Below are 23565 nucleotides of genomic sequence, written 5' to 3'. Positions count from 1 at the left end.
TAAAGTGTTGCCTTTTTATTTGGAAGAAGTTCATTACACAACTTTTGTTAAATGTAATTCAACCAACTTTAGTAAAATTGTGGTTAGTACAGTCATGGTTGTTACAGTTTTACTATTGTAAAAGCATGGTTAATTTTCATAAGGGATATGACAAGCACTGAACACATCCATCTCTGGCTCCAAACCAGCCAAACACGAAAGCATATCCGAATTTAGCAGTTAATCACAGGACAAACTGAACAATAATCACTCTAGTGTGACTGTACACGTCAAAAAGCTTCTTTGCTTTCAAAAATCATGGCTTGTCTCCAGTATGAATCTTCATGTGTCTGTTAAGGTTTCCATTTTGAATAAAACTCTTTCCACATTGTTGGCAGGTAAAAGGTTTCTCTCCAGTATGAGTTTTCATGTGGCCAACGAGGTGTTGTTTTTGTGTAAAATTCTTCCCACATTGTTGGCATGTGTAAGGCTTCTCTCCAGAGTGAATTTTCATGTGGTATTTAAGGTTTGGTTTTCGAATAAAGTTTTTTCCACACAGTTTGCAAGCGACAGGCTTCACTCCAGTATGAACTCTCATATGGTCTCTAAGGTTTCCTTTGTGAGTGAAACGCTTCCCACACTGTTGGCAGGTGAAAGGTTTCTCTCCAGTATGAATGATCTTGTGGTCATCGAGGTGTTTTTTAAGATTAAAACTTTTTCCGCACTGAGAGCATGTGTAAGGTCTCTCTCCAGTATGAGTTCTTATGTGGTCTCTAAGGTTTCTTTTGTGAGTGTAACTCTTTCCACACAGTTTGCAGGTGAAGGGTTTCTCTCCAGTATGAATTATCTTGTGGTCATCGAGGCAGTGTTTATATGTAAAACTTTTTCCACATTGAGAACATGTGTAAGGTTTCTCTCCAGTATGAATTCTTGTGTGGTTTTTAAGGGTTGTTTTATTACTGAAACTCTTTCCACACTGTTGGCAGGTGAAAGGTTTCTCTCCAGTATGAATTCTCATGTGTTTTTTAAGGTTTGGATTATTAATGAAACTCTTTCCACACTGTTGGCAGGTGAAAGGCTTTTCTCCAGTATGAACTCTCATGTGGACTTCAAGACGATATTTTCTAGTGAATCTTTTCCCACACTGTTGGCAGATGAAATAACTTCTGTCTACTGTCTTTTGAGCTCTTTTTTGTGAAGTCTTTTCAGTAGGTGAGCAACTAAATGATTTTTCTCCAGTCATGAAATTATATTTCTCATGCTGAACATTGTCTTCCTTTTCACAGAGTTCTTGACTCTCCGCTTTCAGTGTCATCAGGTCTAATGCAAAAAAGACAAATCCAGATTAACACTATTTGTAATGGCAGAAAGAACAAACATCAAATCCAACAACATAGATCTTATACACACTAAGTTATTAAAGGTGTTAAATAGTGGTTGGAAAATATTTTGGAATTTTTCAAATATTGGCATCGGCTTATAAGTTGGAACTTATTTTTGACAGTGCTGATAACAGCAGCACCTGAGCACACAGTTCTTCCTCTATTAGTTCACAGTCATCGTTCACAGTTCAGTCTAACAGAGAACTGTTCAATAATCAGATAGAACTCTTAGAAACAACAAAAAATGTGTATACAAAAAAGTATTGTTTGCGTTCATATTGTTAGTATTAGAAAGGCAAACATTATAATACTTTCTTGTTTGCCGTCAGCATTCAAAAAATATGCATTTTTATCATTTAAACAAATCTTTGAATAACTACTCAACATCTACTTTTAAAAATTGTACAAAAATAGGGCCGTTACGGTCAACGCGAGCGACGCAATCCCTTTCATAGTCTAAACAGTAGACGCAATCGTCACGGCGGAGTGTGTATGCAATACACCGCTCACGCAACAGGGGGTGGTAGAGTAAGGTGATATTAGTGGAGTCAGGTCATGTGATATTTAGATCAAAATGACAACTGAAGAGGAGTGCATTCTATTGCTGAATTTACAGCGATAGGCGGTGGTATGCTCGCCCTTTAAATCAAAGAAGAGATCAGGATGGGGAGTTTGTGTCTCTGGGGCTCCCAATGCAAAGCCTGGACAAGGAGAGACATTTCCAGTACTTTAGGATGTCAGCAAAATTTGATGAATTGCTTTCACAAGTGACCGCTTTATCCCAGAGGCTCACCAAAATCACCACAACCTGATTAGTGCTTCGCAAAGGCCTGCGGTACCTCACAACAGGCATCATATAAATGTGGATGTATACATATAAGCTCGCATTATTTTTCCTCTTTTTGTCCACCATTGTATTCAAACCTTCTTCTCCTGTAAACATAATGTACTTGAATTAATGTACAATAGTTGCAATGTCGCCCTCACTGACAACGCATAGTATTGCGTGCATCGGCGTGTCACGTATCAAAAACTAGGACGACACATTTGGTTACGCACCGATGCATAATGGCGGCCGAAGCGTAGTGATGCGTAGCCTTACGGATGCGTACCGATGCGTTGACTATGTAACAGCCCTTAGTCGAATCCAGTTGTGACATCTTGTGAAGTGTGCATTTGTATCCTGTATGATCACGTTCTCTGCATGACGGTTGATCCGTGCGAACTGAATGCTGACAGGAGGAGAGTTCAGCTTCAATAGAGACGCGCGATGAGCAAACTTTAAACTCGTGAATTCAAAATATACTGCGCTTCATGCTTTTGCCCACTGTCATTTTAACTGTGTGCTGTATGTAAAATAAGTTTTACCTTGGCCTTATTTGAAAAAACATAATTCCCAATGCACGCAAACTAACCAGAATACAGAGTGCGCTGTTGATTAGGATGTTTACTTCCTTTTTGATTATAATTGTATTAAATATTTGTTTTTAAAAAATACTTTGTCATTTTAGTATATAAATGTTTATTTTACAAATGTTTTGTGTCATTTTCAAACAATTTCAAATTTCTTATAAATTAATTAAAATACAATTATATCGGCAATTGGTCACCCAAGAAATCGACATCAGCTGTCAAAAATGTTTAAATAAAACAATCGCCCACTAGTCTTAAATGTGATTTTAAATTAGGGGTGCTCCGATCACGATCGGCCGATCGTTATGCGCATCCCGTCAGTAAAGCCGGTTCTCTAATCAGCGGTTAATTCCATCAGGTGCGTGATTTCTCATAGAGCAGCTGTTACTACACAGAGCCGTTGTTAATAGAGAAGATGCGCAAATCACGTTAATTTTCAGCGTTTATTGGCCCATCTTCTCAGCTTCTCATCTTCTTAACAACGGCTCTGTGTAGTAACAGCTGCTCAATGTAAAATCACGCACCTGATGGAATTAACCACTGATTAGAAAACCGGCTTTACTGACGAGATGCGCATTAACGATCGGCCGATCGTGATCGGAGCACCCCAACTTAAAATTTCTTTCCATTTGAAGTGATGATGATCAAAAAAAAAGCAAAGCGCTTTACAGACACCCAGATCAAATGAAAGAATTCAAGCAAGCACATTTCATTTTAATTTGTAATATTTAGATCAGCTTTTCCCCACCACAATATCAATACTGACTGCCACAAATAGATTTTCCAAAAGGCTTTGACTTTGTTCAATAAACTTGAGTACAGCACCTGTCAAAGTCGAAACCCAGTGCGGGTGTTTTTATAGCACTGTATTTCTGAAGGAAACTGACTGTCTTCTGAAAATTAAGGATGTCATTTTCATTTAATCTTGCCTATAATGCCCGAGCAGTGTTTGTGAGCATAGAGCTTATTTGATTACAGCTGTTACTGGGAAAAACTATCTCTGTCTGTCTGTCCACATGATGTATGGTTGCCACCCATCCCTTAATGTACGGAACTGTCCTATATTTAAAGTTAAATTGATGTGTTCCGTATCAAATCAATACAGGACAATTTTTCTTGTATTTTAAAAAGGCCAAATTTGAATCAACAAGTAAGTACTTTGTACTGTTTATAATACTAATAGCAATTATAATGAAATTTAAAATGGAGTATTTGTGAAGTCCATTTGCATGTGATTGCATTTTGGTATCATTGTTTACATAGCAATGGAGTCTGTGAATCACGCGCCGTTAAGGCAGTATGTGCTAAATCTGCATGGTTTAAAACGGGTGCCCAACCCTGCTCCTGGCGACCGACTGTCCTGCAAAGTTTAGCTCCAATCCTAATCAAACACACCTGAAGCAACTAATTAAGGTCTTCAGGCCAACTTACAAATTAAAGGCAGGGGTGTTTGATTAGGGTTGGAGGCTTGGAGCCAAACTTTGCAGGACAGTCGATCGCCAGGAGCAGGGTTGGGCACCCTTGGAAAGCATCTAGACCTCATATCTGTCCTTTAAAAAAAATGGTATACCTGTGTTGGGCTAATTGGGAAACAGTCCAGTAACTAATGATGAATGCTCAGTTTGCAAAGAAGCATTCAGTTGCTCACAGTGGACCATCAAAGCATTTCATCATTGTTTACACAGTTGTTATGACACTATAATAATTTCTTTCTTCTGCTGAACGTCAAAGACGAAACTTTAAAGAATGTGGGTAACCAAACAATTTCTGGTCTCCAATGACTCTGATCATATTTTTTCAAGTAAAGAACTTGGTGCAGATATATAGCAACCTGGATAACCATACCCTTAAAGTGACATTGGCCTGTTGTTTTATTATGTGGACAATCTGTTAATATAATATTCCCTACATTATCAGAGCTTGGTAGACATCATTTCAAAATCCTTTCTGTAGAGTTGGGTATTTTTATAAGGATCAAATGAGTGAGTTCAGCTTTAAGAATGAAAACCAACCTGTTTGTTCTTCAGTATCTTCTTCGTGTTTGACTCTGAATGTTTCTTCAACCTTCGGGTCTTCACTCTCATCTTTAATAAACACCATCCGTGTTTGTTCCTCATTATCTTCATAATTGACTCTGAATGTTTCTTCAATCTTCATGTCTTCACTCTCCACTTTAAAAAATGCCATCTATATAATATTATATAAATCTGTAAGAGATAAATCACAAATTGCTTACGTTATCAACAACATAGATCTTATATAAGTGTGGAGTGCTCTCAATTCCTCATTAACTACGGAGCATTTATGATATTTCCATTTAATACATAATAGGGTTAATTCACCCAAAAATGCAATTCTGCCATTAATTACTCACCCTTGTGTCATTCATGACCCATAAAAGACCTATGTTCATCTTCGGAACACAAATTAAAAATGACTTGATTTAACAATTCTTGAAGACCAGAGTATTTTTTTGTGCACAAAGTATTCTCGCAGCTTTCTAATTATGGTTAGTACCCCTGGTGTCTCATGGATTATTTTACTGAACTCCTTGCTACATTTCTGGACGTTGATCGTGTAAGGACCTTTGCTGTCCATGGGAGGGTCATATAGCTCTCAGAATCCATCAGAAATATCTTAATTTGTGTTCTGAAGGTGAACTAGGTCTTACTGGTTTTGAAAGAAATGAGGGAAATTAGTATTTAATGGCAGAATTTTTATTTTTGGGTGAACTATCCCTTCGTGTATATTTAAACATAGTCACAGTAACATATTATGAGTGGGGGGTTGGTGGGCAGGTTGTGTAATGCGAGAAGACATATGATGGATATCCAAAAGCACTACTTTTGTTAATAAAATATTAATTTATTTTATATAATATAAGATAGTGTCTTTGACCTTATTTATTTGGGTTACAATGCAAGGCTATATCCATCTAAATCATGTTGTTATTAAAATTTAGAGGTTTAATACTGCATATGTGAATTTGTCATTGTACTATTTTATGGCTGATGTGTTTGTGTTAACAACACAGGTACATAAGTCTTATTCATTCCGTTCATAAAAGTTTTGTTTAACGTAAGCAAATTTGTCACTGTAGCATTGGGGTTTTGTTTAAAGTGCAGTGTAGATTGCGAGGGTTGTGCAAGGGATGTAAATAATAGAAATAGGCAAACAGTAGAATCGGTAGTTACTAACTGTTTTCAACAGAAAAAAAATAAAATTATTGCACTGGCTATGGCATTTGACATTGATAAAAATGGTGTTGCCGCTCAGACAAGAAAAAGGACAGAGATCTGTTTGGGTTCACTCCACCCTCCAACGCAGAAATTAATAAGGGGAATACCATCGGCTTGTTCAAGGAGCTGTAGCTAGTAGTGTTTTCATGATACCAAAATTATTGTTTCGATACCGATACCAAGTCAAGAATTGAGATACTTTTTCGATACTTTTCCTGAAAAGGGAAAATACTCTCAAATATCATTGCTGTGCTTTATATTAAAACCGGGACAACATTCTAATCATATAACACACTAATAAATGAAAATATGAACAGCAGATATATTAAACATTTGAACAAAATATGAAATATCAAAATCTCAAAAATAAATTAGAGCAATGACATTCAAGGTATAAAAAGAATACATTTAGCAGCATTATCTCAGTTATCATTAGAAACATAAGAGAAATAACTTTATCTTGATTCTGAACTTTGAAAGTACTTTCATATTTCACTCCTTGCATCATATTTTTCTACCAGTCGTGGACCGGCAGCCACAGGATCACTTGTGCTCGCACATGCAGCATCTTACTGTAGTGTTTGTCACATGACAGCTGGGGCTTCTTTAGTGCATGCGTGAGGAGAAAAAACACTAGTGTGGTAATTTTGATTCTTTAAAGAGATTTGTTCATTTTCAGTTCATTCACCAAAATGATTTGTTCAGTAACCATTTCTTCATATTACACAAAATACACCAACAGGTGGCAAAAAAGAGCGTCTTATGTGTTATGTCTTAAGTAAACGAACATGCTCACTTGTTACAAAAACAGATTTGGCTTTATTAAAATGTGTGCATAATCACATTCAATAAAGTCTAAGTTGTTTCAATTGAACAAAGCACAAGGTTTCTTGCATAATTAACTTTTTAATTGTTTGGTCAGACAGTTCATATATATATTAACATTCATAAATCAGGGATTAACTAAATATGAAAACAAGCATATGTGCACAGTACCTATAACTGCACTTTGCATTTTGCGAGATTGACATGATAAATGGCCGACTGTTCCGGTTTACTCTAATTCAGTTTGTTCACGAACAAGATGTACCAAATCATTCAACTCATTCACGAACAACATGTAATCAGTAATCACGAACGATAAGATCTCTAGATCTCGTTCAGACTGAAACTCCCTTAGTGAAGGGCGTATTTGTTAACTACATTCAACAAATCGCGTGCTCCGTCACATCTAATGCTCAAAGGCTATTGGCTCGAGGTTGAGTAATTCTTTGACAGGATGAAACAGTTCACAGAACTATTCACGAACTATGCATGTGCTGCTAATAGCGCCGCGCTGCTGTGGAGGGAGGAACTTCAGTGAACGAGTAATAGGAATCAGTGGATGACGTGAACGAGAACGATTCATTCACCTAAAAGATTCGTTCAAAAAGAACGATTCATGAACGACACATCACTAAAAAACACAGACGTCCATAGGGAGGCACTGGAAGCGTGCGTTGCACACACCAACATGCAATACGTCTCTTATAAAACTGAAACATTCTTTGAAGTATCGATAGTAATAAATTTAGGAACAGTGACGTTTTTTATTTCCGAGAATCGCAATACTTTTGTAGTATCGGTGCACCGTGCAACCATAGTAGCTAGATGGCACTAGCATGGTAGGACGTAGAATTACAATGAGGGAGACAAATTTCAGGGAGACTATATACCCTGCACAGCGGCTCTGCATTTGTCTTCGGTTATTATAGTGAATCAAAACTGCACAGAAATTATTAGTGATTATTATTATTATTCTTTGTGCCAAAAATAACTGTTTCTTACGTTCCCATTTCAGATATTGGTCACTCCTATCATCCCATAGCTTGGACGTTGGATAAGATTAGACATTCCACTGTTGCAGGCATTGTACTTTTCTAAATTGTTGTGTTGTGTATATATGGCAAACGTGTGATCATATAAGCCCTGAGCAACACCGGATGTTGATCAAATGTTGATCTGTCATTAAAACACCTGGTTAAAAGAGTTGCACAATGACACACCCTTTATGCCATTGGCTTAGGCTTTTGTTCACACAGAGCTTGTTCTGGGTCTGAACCCGGAAATGTTAGTTACTGGGTCTCCAACCCGTGATCGATCCCAGAATCAATTCCGGGACGTGTTTGCCTTCACACTGAAGACGACCCGGAAATTTTCCAGGACCAACGTGCAATGTGAAAAGGGCTCTGGACACTCAGAAAAATGAGCATTCAACATCCATTTGTCACATGCCAGAAAGACAGTGAAGTGTGCCTTTGGTATCCTCACCACTGATCATTGGTGTTTATCCTGGGGTGGCTAACGATGTTGTTAAAGCAACATCTATACTACACAACTTTCTGCAGTGGAGAGCCAGTGATGATGAAGTCAACAAATGTCAGGCCAATGTCCCAGCAGTACAACATCTTTTAAAGATCTTTATGCAAATTAGTCCCACACCAGCCAGCGCCTCCTGATCCATTAAATAAACTGTAGTAAACACAATACAACGGCTAGGGCAAGTGGAAATATTGGTTTAATAAACTATATGTGTTTGAACTAGAAATTAGCTGGTATGCTCAACTTAAGCAAGGAAACTGATGACTGACTACATGAGGTAACATTAACTGTTCGTGCTGGATCATACACGGATAATAACTGATAAAACTTTTTACTAGCAGAAAACTATAGTGGATACTGTAACTTGGGTTAAATTTACTTACTTTATGATAGTGTGTCCTCAAATGCTTTGAAGACTCAAATGCAGCCAAGTTTGTGATTCCAAATTGTGCCCGAGATCATATCGCGTGACGTGTGGATGTCAATCCGGGAGACTCTGGTTATTATTCAAGTTTGCAGTTCTAAATACAAATAAAGAAAGTAGGGGGAAATAATAACAGTTAACAAAACATCTACAGATAAAATAACAGTTACCGTATTAACCTGGCTGCCTTCTCACTACAGCAACTGCTTTGCAGCACAGTTAATGATTTGTCAACCATTATGACAGGATCTCTCGATGCTATTGGTTATTAAAATTTGTGATGTAGCAAAAAAAGGTCTGTTTCAAACCACGTTTCTGTGCCTGCCTTTAGGCAGTGTTGCAAAAATTGGGCGAGCTTTTAGCCCGAGAAGTTATTACGTATCTGATTTTGAATGTAGTATAACTGTATATTAAAGTAGTCACAATGCCTTAATGTAAGTTAAAAAGAGTGACTCAACTCTCAAAACATGAGTAATTGTGGAGTGAGATGACAAGAAGGCTTTATTACGGCAACTCATTCACATTTGAATTAATTAATCAAAAGCAAAACTAAATATCCTGGTTTATGTGATTATGTGATGGTTATCATTTACACAGTCCAGATTGATAAATCATTGAAAACCGCTGGACTTGATTAGTTTTGACTGTGTAAAATTCTGTATTATGTTCTACAATATGAACTTAGGCTTCCTCTAGTTCTGTGAATTATTTTTTTTTTTCTATTGTCATTATAATGCAGTATTGTAGGCTATCAATGAATGACACCATTTGACTGTCATGGTACATTCATGAATTAATTTCAAAATACCTGCCAATTACATTGCTATTTCCTATCACTTATATTGAGCACTTTTTGCATTTAAATTGGATTATTCTGACTGCTGACATAGACAAGACATACACAAAAGTTCCAAGTTTTTTTCTAGGGTATCATTTAATTTCTTTATTGCCGTTTTGACAGTATCTGCTTGTATATTTTATTCATGTTTGTTAGCCTAACTCTCTTTAATGTAACATTAGGCTATTTGCCTCAATTTGATCCGTTTACATGGGATTTTATTTATGTAACGTTACATTTGTATTATTTTGTCATCATCATTTAGTTTAAAGAGTTAAAATTGACCCGTATCGATTTTTATCTACATATTCCATTATATTACAGAAAATATAAGATATATAGATCGGTGGGTTAGACAACTCTCCTTTCTCTGTCCGTTGGTCTCCGCGATGTTTGTACTTTTAATCGAACTATGAACCACAGCACTGTTACAGCGTGCATTTCATTTTGAGTAGCAGACCATCCGGGAATCTTGGCATACTTTTCAACACACTATGCTTCGAGACATACTAATTATATTTTCGAATACTATTGAAGACGGACAGAATGCCAACTGGATGCAGCAAAAGTAATCAGCATTGTTTACGTTTTATCACGCGCGCGCTTACTACTGAACGTAAACTAGTTTTATTGATTTCAATATTTTGATAAAAGCGCTCACCTTTCTTCAGCCAAATCACAGACGCGGGTGCGCGCCGCAGCCTTATGACGTCACATCGCCAGACCAAAATAAAAGTACTTTTTCTGCTCTATTAAACCTTCGAATAATAGAGGAATTCTTTATTTTGTTAAACACATTAACAATAAATCCAACCAGTATATGATGAGCAAAATAATACAAATGAAAGAGTTTTAAGACAATACAATTCTAAAATAAATTTTAAATTCCATAAAAGAAGGAGAAACTTTAACAAACTATATTTTTTGTTTATAAAACTTTGCAACAATAAACATATTGCTAAAAAATTGTATCTCTTTGTTTTGCATGAAGAAACTAAGTTAAACAATGTGATAGTCAAATGTGATAGACTTTTTTCATCTTCAACCCCATATAGAAGTCACATAGATTGAAATATATTAATAATTCATATATTTTCATATATTTAAATATCATAAATTCAAATAGCAGAAAATATATTTTCTACAATATATGTAAATATATAAATATGTATGATTTTGGCCACTTTTTAATATTGTTAACATATATTAAATATATCTTAATAATAATGAAATGTAATTATTTATTAGCAATATATGTCCATATATTTATTTCTATAAATTTAAATATATTTTAAAACATTCAAACATTTAATTAAATAAACTTAAACCTGTTTTATAAAATATATTCCTGTTTACTCAAAAATTATGTAAAACAAATTAAATCTCCACACATGTAAATGTTTTAATTTTATATAGATTATAATTTTCCCATTTAAAATAAATAGAATACAAACAAAATTTGGACACTAAAAAACTGTAAAAACTCTCCAGACAATGTAACTTAAAACAGTGACAATCTAAATTGACTTATTAATATAGAGTACATTTATCAACACCAGTTCAGCATGAACCATCAAAAATTCTGAGTGCTTGAAAGTTTTCAGCACATAAATGAAACATTATCCTTTTGTAAGCATCCAGGGACAAAATATTATGAATAAATATGCAAATATAGATCATAGTAGCCATTCTACACACTGCATTATGGATGTGCTGGTATTAGTTTCGGTACCGAATGGTTCCCGGGTAAATTCCAAATGGAAGTGATTATCCTTATCCCCTTGGAGTGGGGACATCGACATAAAACAATATAAATTGTATATTTTAAAAAGTTTTATATATATTACTTTTTATATATTATATAGCATATTTTAAAACTTAAAAAAATATAAAATGTATGTTTATTTGCAAAAGTTAAGCTAACTGCAATAATAATAAAAAAAAACATTTATGACAGTGATGCAGTATGTGGTCTGGCATTGTCATGTTGGAAAATGCAAGATCTTCCCTGAAAGAGATGCTGTCTGGATGGGAGCATGTGTTGTTCTAGAACTTGGATATACCTTTCAGCATTGATGGTGCCTTTCCAGATGTGTAAGCTGCCCATGCCACACACACTCATGCAACCACATACCATCAGAGATGCAGGCTTCTGAACTGAGCGCTGATAACAACTTGGGTTGTCCTTGTCCTCTTTAGTCCGGAAGAAATGGCGTCCCAGTTTACCAAGAAGAACTTCAGATTTTGATTCGTCTGACCACAGAACAGTTTTCCACTTTGCCACAGTCCATTTTAAATGAGCCTTGGCCCAGAGAAAATGCCTGCGCTTCTGGATCATGTTTAGATATGGCTTCTTTTTTGACCTATAGAGTTTTAGCTGTCAACAGTGAATGGCACAGTGGATTGTGTTCGGAAGTATTCCTGAGCCCATGTTGTGATTTCCATTACAGTAGCATTCCTGTATGTGTGGCAAAAGTGTTTTGAGTTTCAGAATTGCTGTAAGCAGGCAGGTGACATAATCTTAAAACTGATCTTGTATTAGGATGCGTTTGATGTGGTCAACCCACTTGGGTCATCAAGAAAAAAGAGACTGACTTAAGATACTTTGGTCATGACACAGAGTTTTCTAGAATGTTGTCAGACCTGAGACAGCTCGAAGAACACTGAATTGTTACCACGTCTGTTCATGTGGTTCGACCAAGACTATTATCTATTGTAGGTGACAATTTGGGCTCACACTGCATTGGTGGCTACACACAGAATTTCGGCACTTCCAAATACTTCTGCAGGTACTGTGATGTGCAAAAGAACCAACTTGGAAATGTAAGTCAGTGTTTTCCTGTACCAACAGTTGATACCTACAAAGAAGCAGTGCAGTTATTGCAGCAGAGTAATGTTGATGAAGTTATAATATATTGTATATACTGAATACATTGTGACTCAGTCTTTAACTCCTTGAAACATTTCCATGTCAACCAGGCTTTCCTCCATGCATAGGGCATGATTTATTTGAGGGAGTTTTAACTTATGACTTAGCGATTTACCTGTGCTACTTCATGAAGGTTAAGCACTGGTTCACATACACTGAGCAAAACTAACGTAACACACAATTTGCCTACAAAGACTCTGATTGCAACTCATGTCCCGGAGTAAGTGAAAAAGCCAACACAATAGGTGGTAAGCAGCTGAGAACTGGCGTCTCCTTACACTTCTGCCTGTCATTATTGGGAACAAAGATGACCCAGTGTGGCAACTAGTGATCGCTTTGAAAGAACTTGTGTGCTCCGTCAATCAACCACTGCCCATATTGCTTACTTCAACATTGTTGTGTCTGAATAGCTAGAAACAAGAAAAGCAGTGTTTCCTTCTGATAATTTAAAACCCAAGCACCACTATATTCTCCATTACACATCATTGATCCTCAAACATGGCCCCCTAATGTAACTGTGGACAATGAGGTTTGAGAGTAAACACTCCTACTTCAAGAGGTGTGTAAGAAGAACTCAAAACTTTAAGAATGTATGCCAGTGACTCGCAAACCAGCACCAAATCCTTGCATCAGTGCTGAGGGCAAAAAAACTCAACTCCATATCATGCTCACCTCTATAGTTATGCAGTGTACAGTGCAGTTCAAGCCCACATGGTTACAGAACCAGATTCTGTATCCCATGAGGTAAACTTTAAGGGAACCCTTTACAAAAAGGGATCATATTTTTCTGCCTAAAATGGGAATCTGATGAGTCAATCAAGTTTGGTCAGATTGAGCTTGCTTTGATCAAACATGAGAATGAGGTGTTCTTTTTGGTGACACCTTACACTTATACTTCAGTGTATTTGGCAGAGTATGGACTTTCAAACAAGCAGATGAGGATATGCCCTGTATATATATATATATACAGTGGGGATCGAAAGTTTGGGCACCCCTTGCAGAATCTGTGAAAATATGAGTAATTTTCAAAAAATAAGAGAGATCATACTAAATGCATGTTATATTTTATTTAGTACTGTCCTGAGTAAGATATTGTACATAAAAGATATTAACATTTAGTCCACAAGACTAAATTATTAAGAGCTGGGGGGTGAAAACTTTTGGAATTTGAAGATCAAGGTAAATTGTACATAATTTGTGTACCGGGAAACATACAAGTATCTTCTGTTGCTTACGAAGGGCAGAACTAAATGGAAAAATATATATATTTCAACAAAATAAGAAAAATTTGGCCATCTTCATCGTGTTAAAAAGTTTTCACCCCCCAGCTCTTAATGCATCTTGTTTCCTTCTGGAGCATCAGTGAATGTTTGAATCTTTTTAAATAGTTGTGTTGGAGTCCCTCAAATGTCCTCAGTTTGATAAAGTGTATCTCAAAATCATAAAGTCACTGCTGGAAAGGGTTCACATATGCAAAGATGTTGGAAAACTGAAGAATCTGCAGGACCTTAAAGATTTTTCTGAAGAACGCTACTCAGTTTAACTGTTCAGAACAAACAAGGGACTCATGCACAACCATCACAAAACAGAAAGACAGTCGAGGATCATCAGGTAACAGAACACAGTACTAAGAACCAAGGGTTCCCAAACTTTTGAGTGGGGTTATTTTAATAATTTCAGCATTTTTTTTGTCTTGTGGAATAAATGTTAATATCTTTTATGTACAATAGCTTACTCAGGACAGTACTAAATAAAATATAACATGCATTTAGTATGATCTCTCTTATTTTTTTTTTAATTACTCGCATTTTCACAGAACCTGCAAAGGGTGCCCAAACTTTCGATCCCCAGTGTATTTATATATATATATATATATATAGGATTTGTGCTGGTATTCAGTAATGCGATATATTGCTGTGATTAATATACTGTCACGATTGGTATTGGGAAAACACAAAGAGAGGGTAGATCCAAATGCAGGTAAGGGTTTTATTTAAACAGAGGGGTAAATACAAAATAAACAGTCATGAGAGACAAATCAAACAAAAAGGGAACCGGATGAAACGGGGAACTCGGAAGAACGGGAAGGTAGAGGAAGTCTGGTGGAACGAGAGAATGAGACACATAGGGTAAGGCAAAGCAAGACTGATGGACCTGAAACACAATGACATCAAACAAGGACTCCGTAACATAGACTAAGACAGACTGGGTATTTATACACAGAAGGATAATTGGGAAACAGGAGACAGGTGGGGTGAACAATCAATCACGTAACAAGGAGGAAGGTGACCATATAAGGGAACAGGAAGTGATCTGGGACAGACACCGTGAGAAGGAGGACATCTAGTGGAACCCCGGGGAACAACAACCCAGACACTGTGACAGTACCCCCCCTCTACGGAGCGGCTACCAGACGCTTAAAGACAAAACATGACACAGAGACCAGGAGGGAGGCGGACAGGTGGAGGCTCAGGGGGAGGGACGGAGGGCCAGAAAAGGAACACAAGGGGAACAAACACCAGAAATGATACATAAAACCGGGAGACCAGGAGGGAGGAGGACCGGAGGAGGTACAGGGGGAGGGACGGAGGGCCAGACTAAACTAAAAGGAACAGACAGAAACAGAACTCAAAAAACACAAAACATAAGTCCATGAAGGACATGTTGAGGCGTCCACTAGGACGGAGCAGATGACCACCACAGCCGTGTGGTCAAGGCCAGAGCCCTCCAGGGCGGAGCGGAAGACCACCATGGCCTTGTGGTCAAAGTCAAAGCCCTCCAGGGCGGAGCGGAAGACCACCACGTCCTCATGGTCATCACCAGAGTCCCCCAGGGTGGAGCGGACGACCACCACGTCCTCGTGGTCACCGCCAGAGTCTCCCAGGGCGGAGCCGAAGACCACCACGGCCTTGTGGTCACCGCCTCGGGAACCGTAACGGACACCGCCTCGGGAACCGCCTCGGGCACCGCCTCGGGAACCGCATCGGGCACCGCCTCGGGAACCGCATCGGGCACCGCCTCGGGAACAGCATCGGGCGCCGCCTCGGGAACTGCATCGGGCGCCGCCTCGGGAACTGCATCGGGCACCGCCTCGGGAACTGCATCGGGCACCGCCTCGGGAACTGCATCGGGCACCGCCTCGGGAACTGCATCGGGCACCGCCTCGGGAACCGCATCGGGCACCGCCTCGGGAACCGCATCGGGCACCGCCTCGGGAACTGCATCGGGCACCGCCTCGGGAACCGCATCGGGCACCGCCTCGGGAACCGCATCGGGCACCGCCTCGGGAACCGCCTCGGGAACCGCATCGGGCACCGCCTCGGGAACCGCATCGGGCACCGCCTCGGGAACAACATCGGGCACCGCCTCCGGAACCGCATCGGGCACCGCCTCGGGAACTGCATCGAGCACCGCCTCGGGAACTGCATCGGGAACTGCATCGGGCACCGCCTCGGAGACAGCATCGGGCACCGCCTCGGGCTCCGCCTCGGGAACTGCATCGGGCTCCGCCTCGGGAACTGCATCGGGCTCCGCCTCGGAGACAGCATCGGGCACCGCCTCGGGAACTGCCTCGGGAACTGCATCGGGCTCCCCCTCGGGAACTGCATCGGGCACCGCCTCGGGAACTGCATCGGGCACCGCCTCGGGAACTGCATCGGGCACCGCCTCGGGAACTGCATCGGGCGCCGCCTCGGGAACTGCCTCGGCCTCGGGAACAGCATCGGGCACCGCCTCGGGCACCGCCTCGGGAACTGCATCGGGCACCGCCTCGGGAACTGCATCGGGCACCGCCTCGGGAACTGCATCGGGAACTGCATCGAGCACCGCCTCGGGAACTGCATCGGGAACTGCATCGGGCACCGCCTCGGAGACAGCATCGGGCACCGCCTCGGGCTCCGCCTCGGGAACTGCATCGGGCTCCGCCTCGGGAACTGCATCGGGCTCCGCCTCGGAGACAGCATCGGGCACCGCCTCGGGAACTGCCTCGGGAACTGCATCGGGCTCCCCCTCGGGAACTGCATCGGGCACCGCCTCGGGAACTGCATCGGGCACCGCCTCGGGAACTGCATCGGGCGCCGCCTCGGGAACTGCATCGGGCGCCGCCTCGGGAACTGCCTCGGCCTCGGGAACAGCATCGGGCACCGCCTCGGGCACCGCCTCGGGAACTGCATCGGGCACCGCCTCGGGAACTGCATCGGGCACCGCCTCGGGAACTGCATCGGGCACCGCCTCGGGAACTGCATCGGGCACCGCCTCGGGAACCGCATCGGGCACCGCCTCGGGAACCGCATCGGGCACTGCATCGGGCACCGCATCGAGCTCCGCCTCGGGAACCGCATCGGGCTCCGCCTCGGGAACCGCATCGGGCTCCGCCTCGGGAACCGCATCGGGCTCCGCCTCGGGAACTGCATCGGGCTCCGCCTCGGGAACAGCATCGGGCTCCGCCTCGGGAACAGCATCGGGCTCCGCCTCGGGAACAGCATCGGGCTCCGCCTCGGGAACAGCATCGGGCACCGCCTCGGGCACCGCCTCGGGCACCGCCTCGGGAACCGCATCGGGCACCGCCTCGGGAACCGCATCGGGCACCGCCTCGGGAACCGCATCGGGAACCGCATCGGGCACCGCCTCGGGAACCGCATCGGGCACCGCATCGGGCACCGCCTCCGGAACCGCATCGGGCACCGCCTCCGGAACCGCATCGGGCTCCGCCTCGGGAACAGCATCGGGCTCCGCCTCGGGAACAGCATCGGGCTCCGCCTCGGGAACAGCATCGGGCACCGCCTCGGGCACCGCCTCGGGCACCGCCTCGGGAACCGCATCGGGCACCGCCTCGGGCACCGCCTCGGGAACCGCATCGGGCACCGTCTCGGGAACTGCATCGGGCGCCGCCTCGGGAACTGCCTCGGGAGCCGCCTCGGGAACTGCCTCGGCCTCGGGAACAGCATCGGGCACCGCCTCGGGCACCGCCTCGGGAACTGCATCGGGCACCGCCTCGGGAACTGCATCGGGCACCGCCTCGGGAACCGCATCGGGCACCGCCTCGGGAACCGCATCGGGCACCGCCTCGGGAACCGCATCGGGAACCGCATCGGGCACCGCCTCGGGAACCGCATCGGGCACCGCCTCGGGAACAACATCGGGCACCGCCTCCGGAACCGCATCGGGCACCGCCTCCGGAACTGCATCGGGCACCGCCTCGGGAACTGCATCGGGCACCGCCTCGGGAACTGCCTCGGGAACTGCATCGGGCTCCGCCTCGGGAACCGCATCGGGAACCGCATCGGGAACCGCATCGGGCACCGCCTCGGGCACCGCCTCGGGAACTGCATCGGGCTCCGCCTCGGGAACTGCATCGGGCACCGTCTCGGGAACTGCATCGGGCACCGCCTCGGGAACTGCATCGGGCGCCGCCTCGGGAACTGCCTCGGCCTCGGGAACAGCATCGGGCACCGCCTCGGGCACCGCCTCGGGAACTGCATCGGGCACCGCCTCGGGAACTGCATCGGGAACCGCATCGGGCTCCGCCTCGGGAACTGCATCGGGCACCGCCTCGGGAACTGCATCGGGCACCGCCTCGGGAACTGCATCGGGCACCGCATCGAGCTCCGCCTCGGGAACTGCATCGAGCTCCGCCTCGGGAACTGCATCGGGCTCCGCCTCGGGAACTGCATCGGGCTCCGCCTCGGGAACAGCATCGGGCTCCGCCTCGGGAACAGCATCGGGCTCCGCCTCGGGAACAGCATCGGGCACCGCCTCGGGCACCGCCTCGGGAACTGCATCGGGCACCGCCTCGGGAACTGCATCGGGCACCGCCTCGGGAACTGCATCGGGCTCCGCCTCGGGAACTGCATCGGGCTCCGCCTCGGGAACTGCATCGGGCTCCGCCTCGGGAACTGCATCGGGCACCGCCTCGGGAACTGCATCGGGCTCCGCCTCGGGAACAGCATCGGGCACCGCCTCGGCCTCCGGAACATTAGCGGGCACCGCATCGGGAACGGCCTCGGCCATGGCCTCATGGACGGCAGCGGCCCGCTCGGGAACGTTCTTCGGGTCCTGAGGACCAGTAGCTGCCTGTCTCCTCCTCCGCCCTCTACGATGGGGAGTCGGTGGCGTTGAGTCGGCCATCTTGTGCTGTGGTGCTGGGCTGGCGGCCATCTTGGGCTGTGACGCTAGGTTGGCGGCCATCTTGGGCTGTGGGGCTGGGCTGGTGGCCATCTTGGGTTGTGGGGCTGGGTTGGCGGCCATCCTGTGCTGTGGGGTTGGGGTGGCGGCCATCTTGTGCTGTGGGGCTGAGCTGGCAGCCTTGTCTGGACACTCTGGTGTGGTTGTTGCATCCCACTGGGCACGATGGTGCAGGTAATTGGTAAACCCCCAAAAGTCCAGTATCTCTAACCCCTTCATCTCCCATTGAGGTAAAGGATCATCCAGGCAATTATTAAATAAATCCTTTAGTGCTGCATCATTGTAACCTAGCCCGACTGCCATAGTCCAAAACAATTGCGCCAGGCCACCCACCTCACTTCCCTCTTGATGAAGGGTGATTAAGTTCCGGAATCTCCCCCTCCGTTCCTCCATGGTGGCTGGGGAACCGATTCGAAATCCCACACCGCTGGATCTAGGCAAGACGGAGTCCTTCTGTCACGATTGGTATTGGGAAAACACAAAGAGAGGGTAGATCCAAATGCAGGTAAGGGTTTTATTTAAACAGAGGGGTAAATACAAAATAAACAGTCATGAGAGACAAATCAAACAAAAAGGGAACCGGATGAAACGGGGAACTCGGAAGAACGGGAAGGTAGAGGAAGTCTGGTGGAACGAGAGAATGAGACACATAGGGTAAGGCAAAGCAAGACTGATGGACCTGAAACACAATGACATCAAACAAGGACTCCGTAACATAGACTAAGACAGACTGGGTATTTATACACAGAAGGATAATTGGGAAACAGGAGACAGGTGGGGTGAACAATCAATCACGTAACAAGGAGGAAGGTGACCATATAAGGGAACAGGAAGTGATCTGGGACAGACACCGTGAGAAGGAGGACATCTAGTGGAACCCCGGGGAACAACAACCCAGACACTGTGACATATACACAATATTGTTATCGTGGGCACTTCTAAATACCGTGAATAAATATACTTTACAAATTATTCAGAATTTTGAATGCATTTTAGGAATATTATTCCCATCAGCTGCTTAAAATGCACAACATCGCTGTATGCTGCTTGAAAGAGCGCATGCGCTCTCATGTAGACAAGGTGCTAAATGCAGCCCTTACCCTGTAAACATAAAAATAATCTTAAATAACCATTCAGATTTGTGTTTTCCCTATGGTGTTTATTACAGAGCCAACTACTGAAATATTTAGACTTAATTTTTATGTTATTTATCTGGCCCTAGATATTGTTTGAAAGTGTTTTGATCTTTTAATGTTCATTCACACTTTACATTATGGCTTCATTAATCAACAAACTGCCAATGAAAGAGTTATTCTGAACATTGATTAATCTTAGGTATTCCAATATTTAATAACACACTGTTAAAATTGAAAGTTGCAACTGTGTTATTTAATGAGCTAACATGAACTAACTTGAACAAGAACTTGTATTTTTTAACAAAGATTAAAAACACCTATAGCAAATGTAGCTATTGTTCATAGTTTAGTTGTGCACTTATTAAATGAGCACTATGCGATGTCCGAACTGATTACACTATATTTTATGTATTGTATCTAAAATCATTTTCTATTTTTAAACTGTCTTAAATTAATTTTAAGTAAATTTTTAAATCATTATCATTTTCAAGTTCTTAAATTCCTTTTTATTTTTGTGATTATTTTTCGTCATTACTTTTTTTTTAATTACCATTGTGTACGAAATGTGCTATAAATAAACTTGCCTTGCCTTGAATGTTAATGCATTAACTAAGGTTAACTAATGAGGTCTTACTGTAAAGTGATACCTATTGGTTTTTATAGTTCGTTTGCACTTTAATGTGTAAAACATTTAACTTTTATATATTTTTCTGTATTGCTTTGTTTTAAATGTTTAGTTATTTTTGTTTTAAGAAAAAAAGTTATTTAACCTGTTATACTGTATTATTTCAATACCGTGATAATACCATATACCATGATAAAAGCATTATCAATTAACCACAACAGGAAAATTAGACACCGGCATATCCCTAATGTATATGTCTCTCTGTGTGTACGTGTGTGTGTGTGTGTGTGTGTGTGATTTCTGTCCCCCTCAATTCTGAAAAGATGGCTACGCCCCTGCTCCTCTCCTCTCCAGTGAAAGGGACTGAAAATGCAGACAAATTAACAAAATAGGCATTGCAAAAAGAAATATCAGTTCCAGTACCACTTGGAAAAGGTGAACAAAAAGCAGTAAGAAGGACTGATATATGACAGAGATGGTGGGAGGAAGACAAAGAAGGAAGGGGATATTATAAAATACTAAAGTCAGTCAGCCCTGAAAGTTATAGAGGAAGCAACAGGCAGGGAGAAATTATCATGACAAGACAGAGAGTGGATCACACAGGACCAAACAGCACCTTGCTTTTAATGGGGAAAAGAAATGGGGGAAATAGTACTGGGATCAGAAGGAGATGGAGAAGGCACACCAGGAAGGAAGGCATTACATTCCTTTAAGACACAGGGTTAATGAGCAGAATATGAGAACAATTAAAATGAAATGATGTTACACACTCTTGTACAGTTGTTTGCAATCCGTCATTAACCAAGAGAGGAAGGGAAAAAACGGTACCTTTATTTTGGCCGGGCGGTGTGACGTCATAAAGCTGCGCTCCTGCATTTGTTGTGATTGGGCTGAAGAAAGGTTTGTGCTTAATATTTTTTAATCAGTACAAACTGTTCTATCAATTTACACGTTTTTACAAGCTACATACATTAAATGAACTGATCTTAAATATTCAAATATTTATCTAACGTTATTTTAGTGAGTAAAGCTCATCCTCATAGTAATAACAGAAAAAGCGCGTCTCATTTCGCTCCCGATTGTCGTGCATTAATACATCGTTCAAGTTCGAGAAAGAAAAGAGAGAAACTGAGAATCCGAATCATCTGAAACGAATCAATTGTTAAATGATTCAGTGATTCGAATCGCTCGAGTCAGCGCGCGCTCAAGACGAACGAGAACAAACACAAACTGTGTTATGTAACTTTTACAAACCAGCTGCAATTTTTAAAAGTGTAATCTATTTTATATTATTTACAAATATTTGAATACCAAATACAAATAATAAATACCCAAATATGATCTTACATTTAAATATATATTTTAATCAGTTGTTTTAAATCCTTTAACTCTCTCACTCCGATTGATTGACTCCCTCATCAGTGCAATGACCTCTGAACTCAGGAGATGATTGAGATGCACCCAGAGATTTAGTCTGCATTGAATTTTGAAAATAATTCACTTTCTGTCAATTATTTTAATCTTAAACAGGACAAAGAAAGAAAAACTCCTGCTGAAGATCCACCTGACACAGTTATAAAGATGGAGTTTATTAAAGAGGAGAGTAAAGACATAAAGATTGAAGAAACATTCAGAGTCAAACATGAAGAAGATACTGAGGAACAACCAAAGATGGAGTTTATTAAAGAGGAGAATGAAGACATTAAGATTGGAGAAGTATTCAGTCTGAAGCATGAAGATACTGAGGAACAAACAGGTTTGTTTTTATTCTTGAATCTGAACTCACTCCTTTGATCCTTATTAAAATGTTTAAATGAATGATATTTGTGAATATCTCATGAGTGTGGTAATTAAAGTGTCATGAAACCGCAAAACAAATTTTTTGAGATGTAAACATGTATGAAAATGTTGCACATCAGAGAAAACAACAATAGCACTCATTATGTTTAAGGGCTTTATGTTACACTTAATGGGTTTTAAGGGATGCTTAAGAGAAATGCTAGGGTTTGATGATGTTTCACCTAAAATTACCCTTAAAGGGATAGTTGACCTGAAAATATAAATTCTGTCATCATTTACTCACCCTCATGCCGTTCCAAACCTGTATGAGTTGCTTTCTTACGTTGAACATAAAAGAAGATATTTTGAAGATTGCTGGTTATCAAACAGTTGGTGGTTCCCATTGACTTCCATAGTAGAAAAAAAAATACTAAGTCAATGGCAACCACCAACTGTTAAACAGCAATCTTCAAAATATATTAATTTATGTTCAACATAAGAAAGCATCTCATACAGGTTTGGAACGACATGTGGGTGAGTAAATGATGACAGAATTTATATTTTATGGTGAACTATCCCTTTAAGTAACAATTAAGGGATATTTTATGTAACGCCCTTAAAGGGTTAGTTCATCGAAAAACCAAAATTATGTCATTAATATCTCACCCTCATGTCTTTCCAAACCCGTAAGACGTCCATTTATCTTCGGAACACAGTTGAAGATATTTTAGATTTAGTCCGAGAGCTCAGTTTCAGGTAAGAAAAACATCATCAAAATAGTCCATGTGACATCAGAGGGTCAGTTAGAATATTTTGAAGCATCGAAAATACATTTTGGTCCAAAAATAGCAAAAACTACAACTTTATTCAGCATTGTCCTCTCTTCCGGGTCTGTTGTGAGAGAGTTCAAAACAAAGCAGCACTCCCTCTGAGTTAGTAATTCATTTACTCAAACAGTACACTGACTGAACTGCTGTGAAGAGAGAACTGAAGATGAACACAGAGCCGAGACAGATAATGAACAAAAGATTTGTTACATTTACATTTATTTGTTACATTTATATTATTTACATCAAGCTTTTGAATGGTATAGTATTGTATATTGTTATTGAAACTTCATCATATTTCACTTGACTATACATTTAGTCAGGAATTATAGTTTGGAAAAAAGTCTTTTGGAAAAAGTCTACCAAATAAAATGTTTACACGTTATGTGAAAACTAGTACAAGTATATAAATACATAAAAAGAGACTTACTCATGTTTATGATCTCTGCT

At 41.8% G+C, this 23565-nt stretch overlaps 2 protein-coding genes across 6 annotated transcripts in view; one reads left to right on the top strand and one right to left on the bottom strand.

Annotated features, from left to right (window-relative positions):
• Nucleotides 1-23565, bottom strand: LOC113066592 (gastrula zinc finger protein XlCGF8.2DB-like). Of its 3 annotated transcripts, none has more exons than XM_026238530.1 (4): nt 23546-23565; nt 8758-8895; nt 4787-4981; nt 1-1299 (listed from the first exon to the last, which is right to left on the bottom strand). In XM_026238530.1, the coding sequence occupies exons 3-4, from the start codon at nt 4959-4961 to the stop codon at nt 296-298; spliced, it is 1179 nt and encodes a 392-aa protein (XP_026094315.1). In that variant the 5' UTR covers nt 4962-4981; nt 8758-8895; nt 23546-23565; the 3' UTR covers nt 1-295. The 3 variants fall into 3 exon arrangements, with proteins under 3 accessions (XP_026094315.1, XP_026094308.1, XP_026094299.1); XM_026238523.1 differs by lacking the exon at nt 23546-23565 and adding an exon at nt 10298-10352; XM_026238514.1 differs by lacking the exon at nt 23546-23565 and having other exon boundaries at nt 8758-10333.
• The window catches only part of LOC113066181 (gastrula zinc finger protein XlCGF57.1), a 33843-nt gene continuing 30885 nt past the window's right edge, over nt 20608-23565 (top strand). The window contains exons 1-2 of one of the 3 annotated variants that reach the window (XM_026237946.1): nt 20608-21409; nt 22040-22265. In XM_026237946.1, the coding sequence (XP_026093731.1) occupies nt 22091-22265 (175 nt within the window). In that variant the 5' untranslated portion in view covers nt 20608-21409; nt 22040-22090. Of the gene's footprint in view, nt 21410-22039; nt 22266-23565 lie in introns of those variants that run through there. The other 2 variants (XM_026237939.1, XM_026237932.1) reach the window with 2 other exon arrangements.

This window comes from Carassius auratus, chromosome 4 (assembly GCF_003368295.1).
Source record: "Carassius auratus strain Wakin chromosome 4, ASM336829v1, whole genome shotgun sequence".
Lineage (NCBI taxonomy): Eukaryota > Metazoa > Chordata > Actinopteri > Cypriniformes > Cyprinidae > Carassius > Carassius auratus.
Note: the sequence above shows the minus strand (reverse complement) of the source record. Positions and strands in the feature narration are given on the sequence as shown.

Bases quoted from the DNA above. Each gene is read 5' to 3' on its own strand.
- LOC113066592 (XM_026238530.1), bottom strand. From the start codon at position 4,961: ATGGCATTTTTTAAAGTGGAGAGTGAAGACATGAAGATTGAAGAAACA. The intron at 1,300-4,786 runs GTTGGTTTTCAT...TTTTTGCATTAG, and splicing joins AGATACTGAAGAACAAACAG to ACCTGATGACACTGAAAGCG.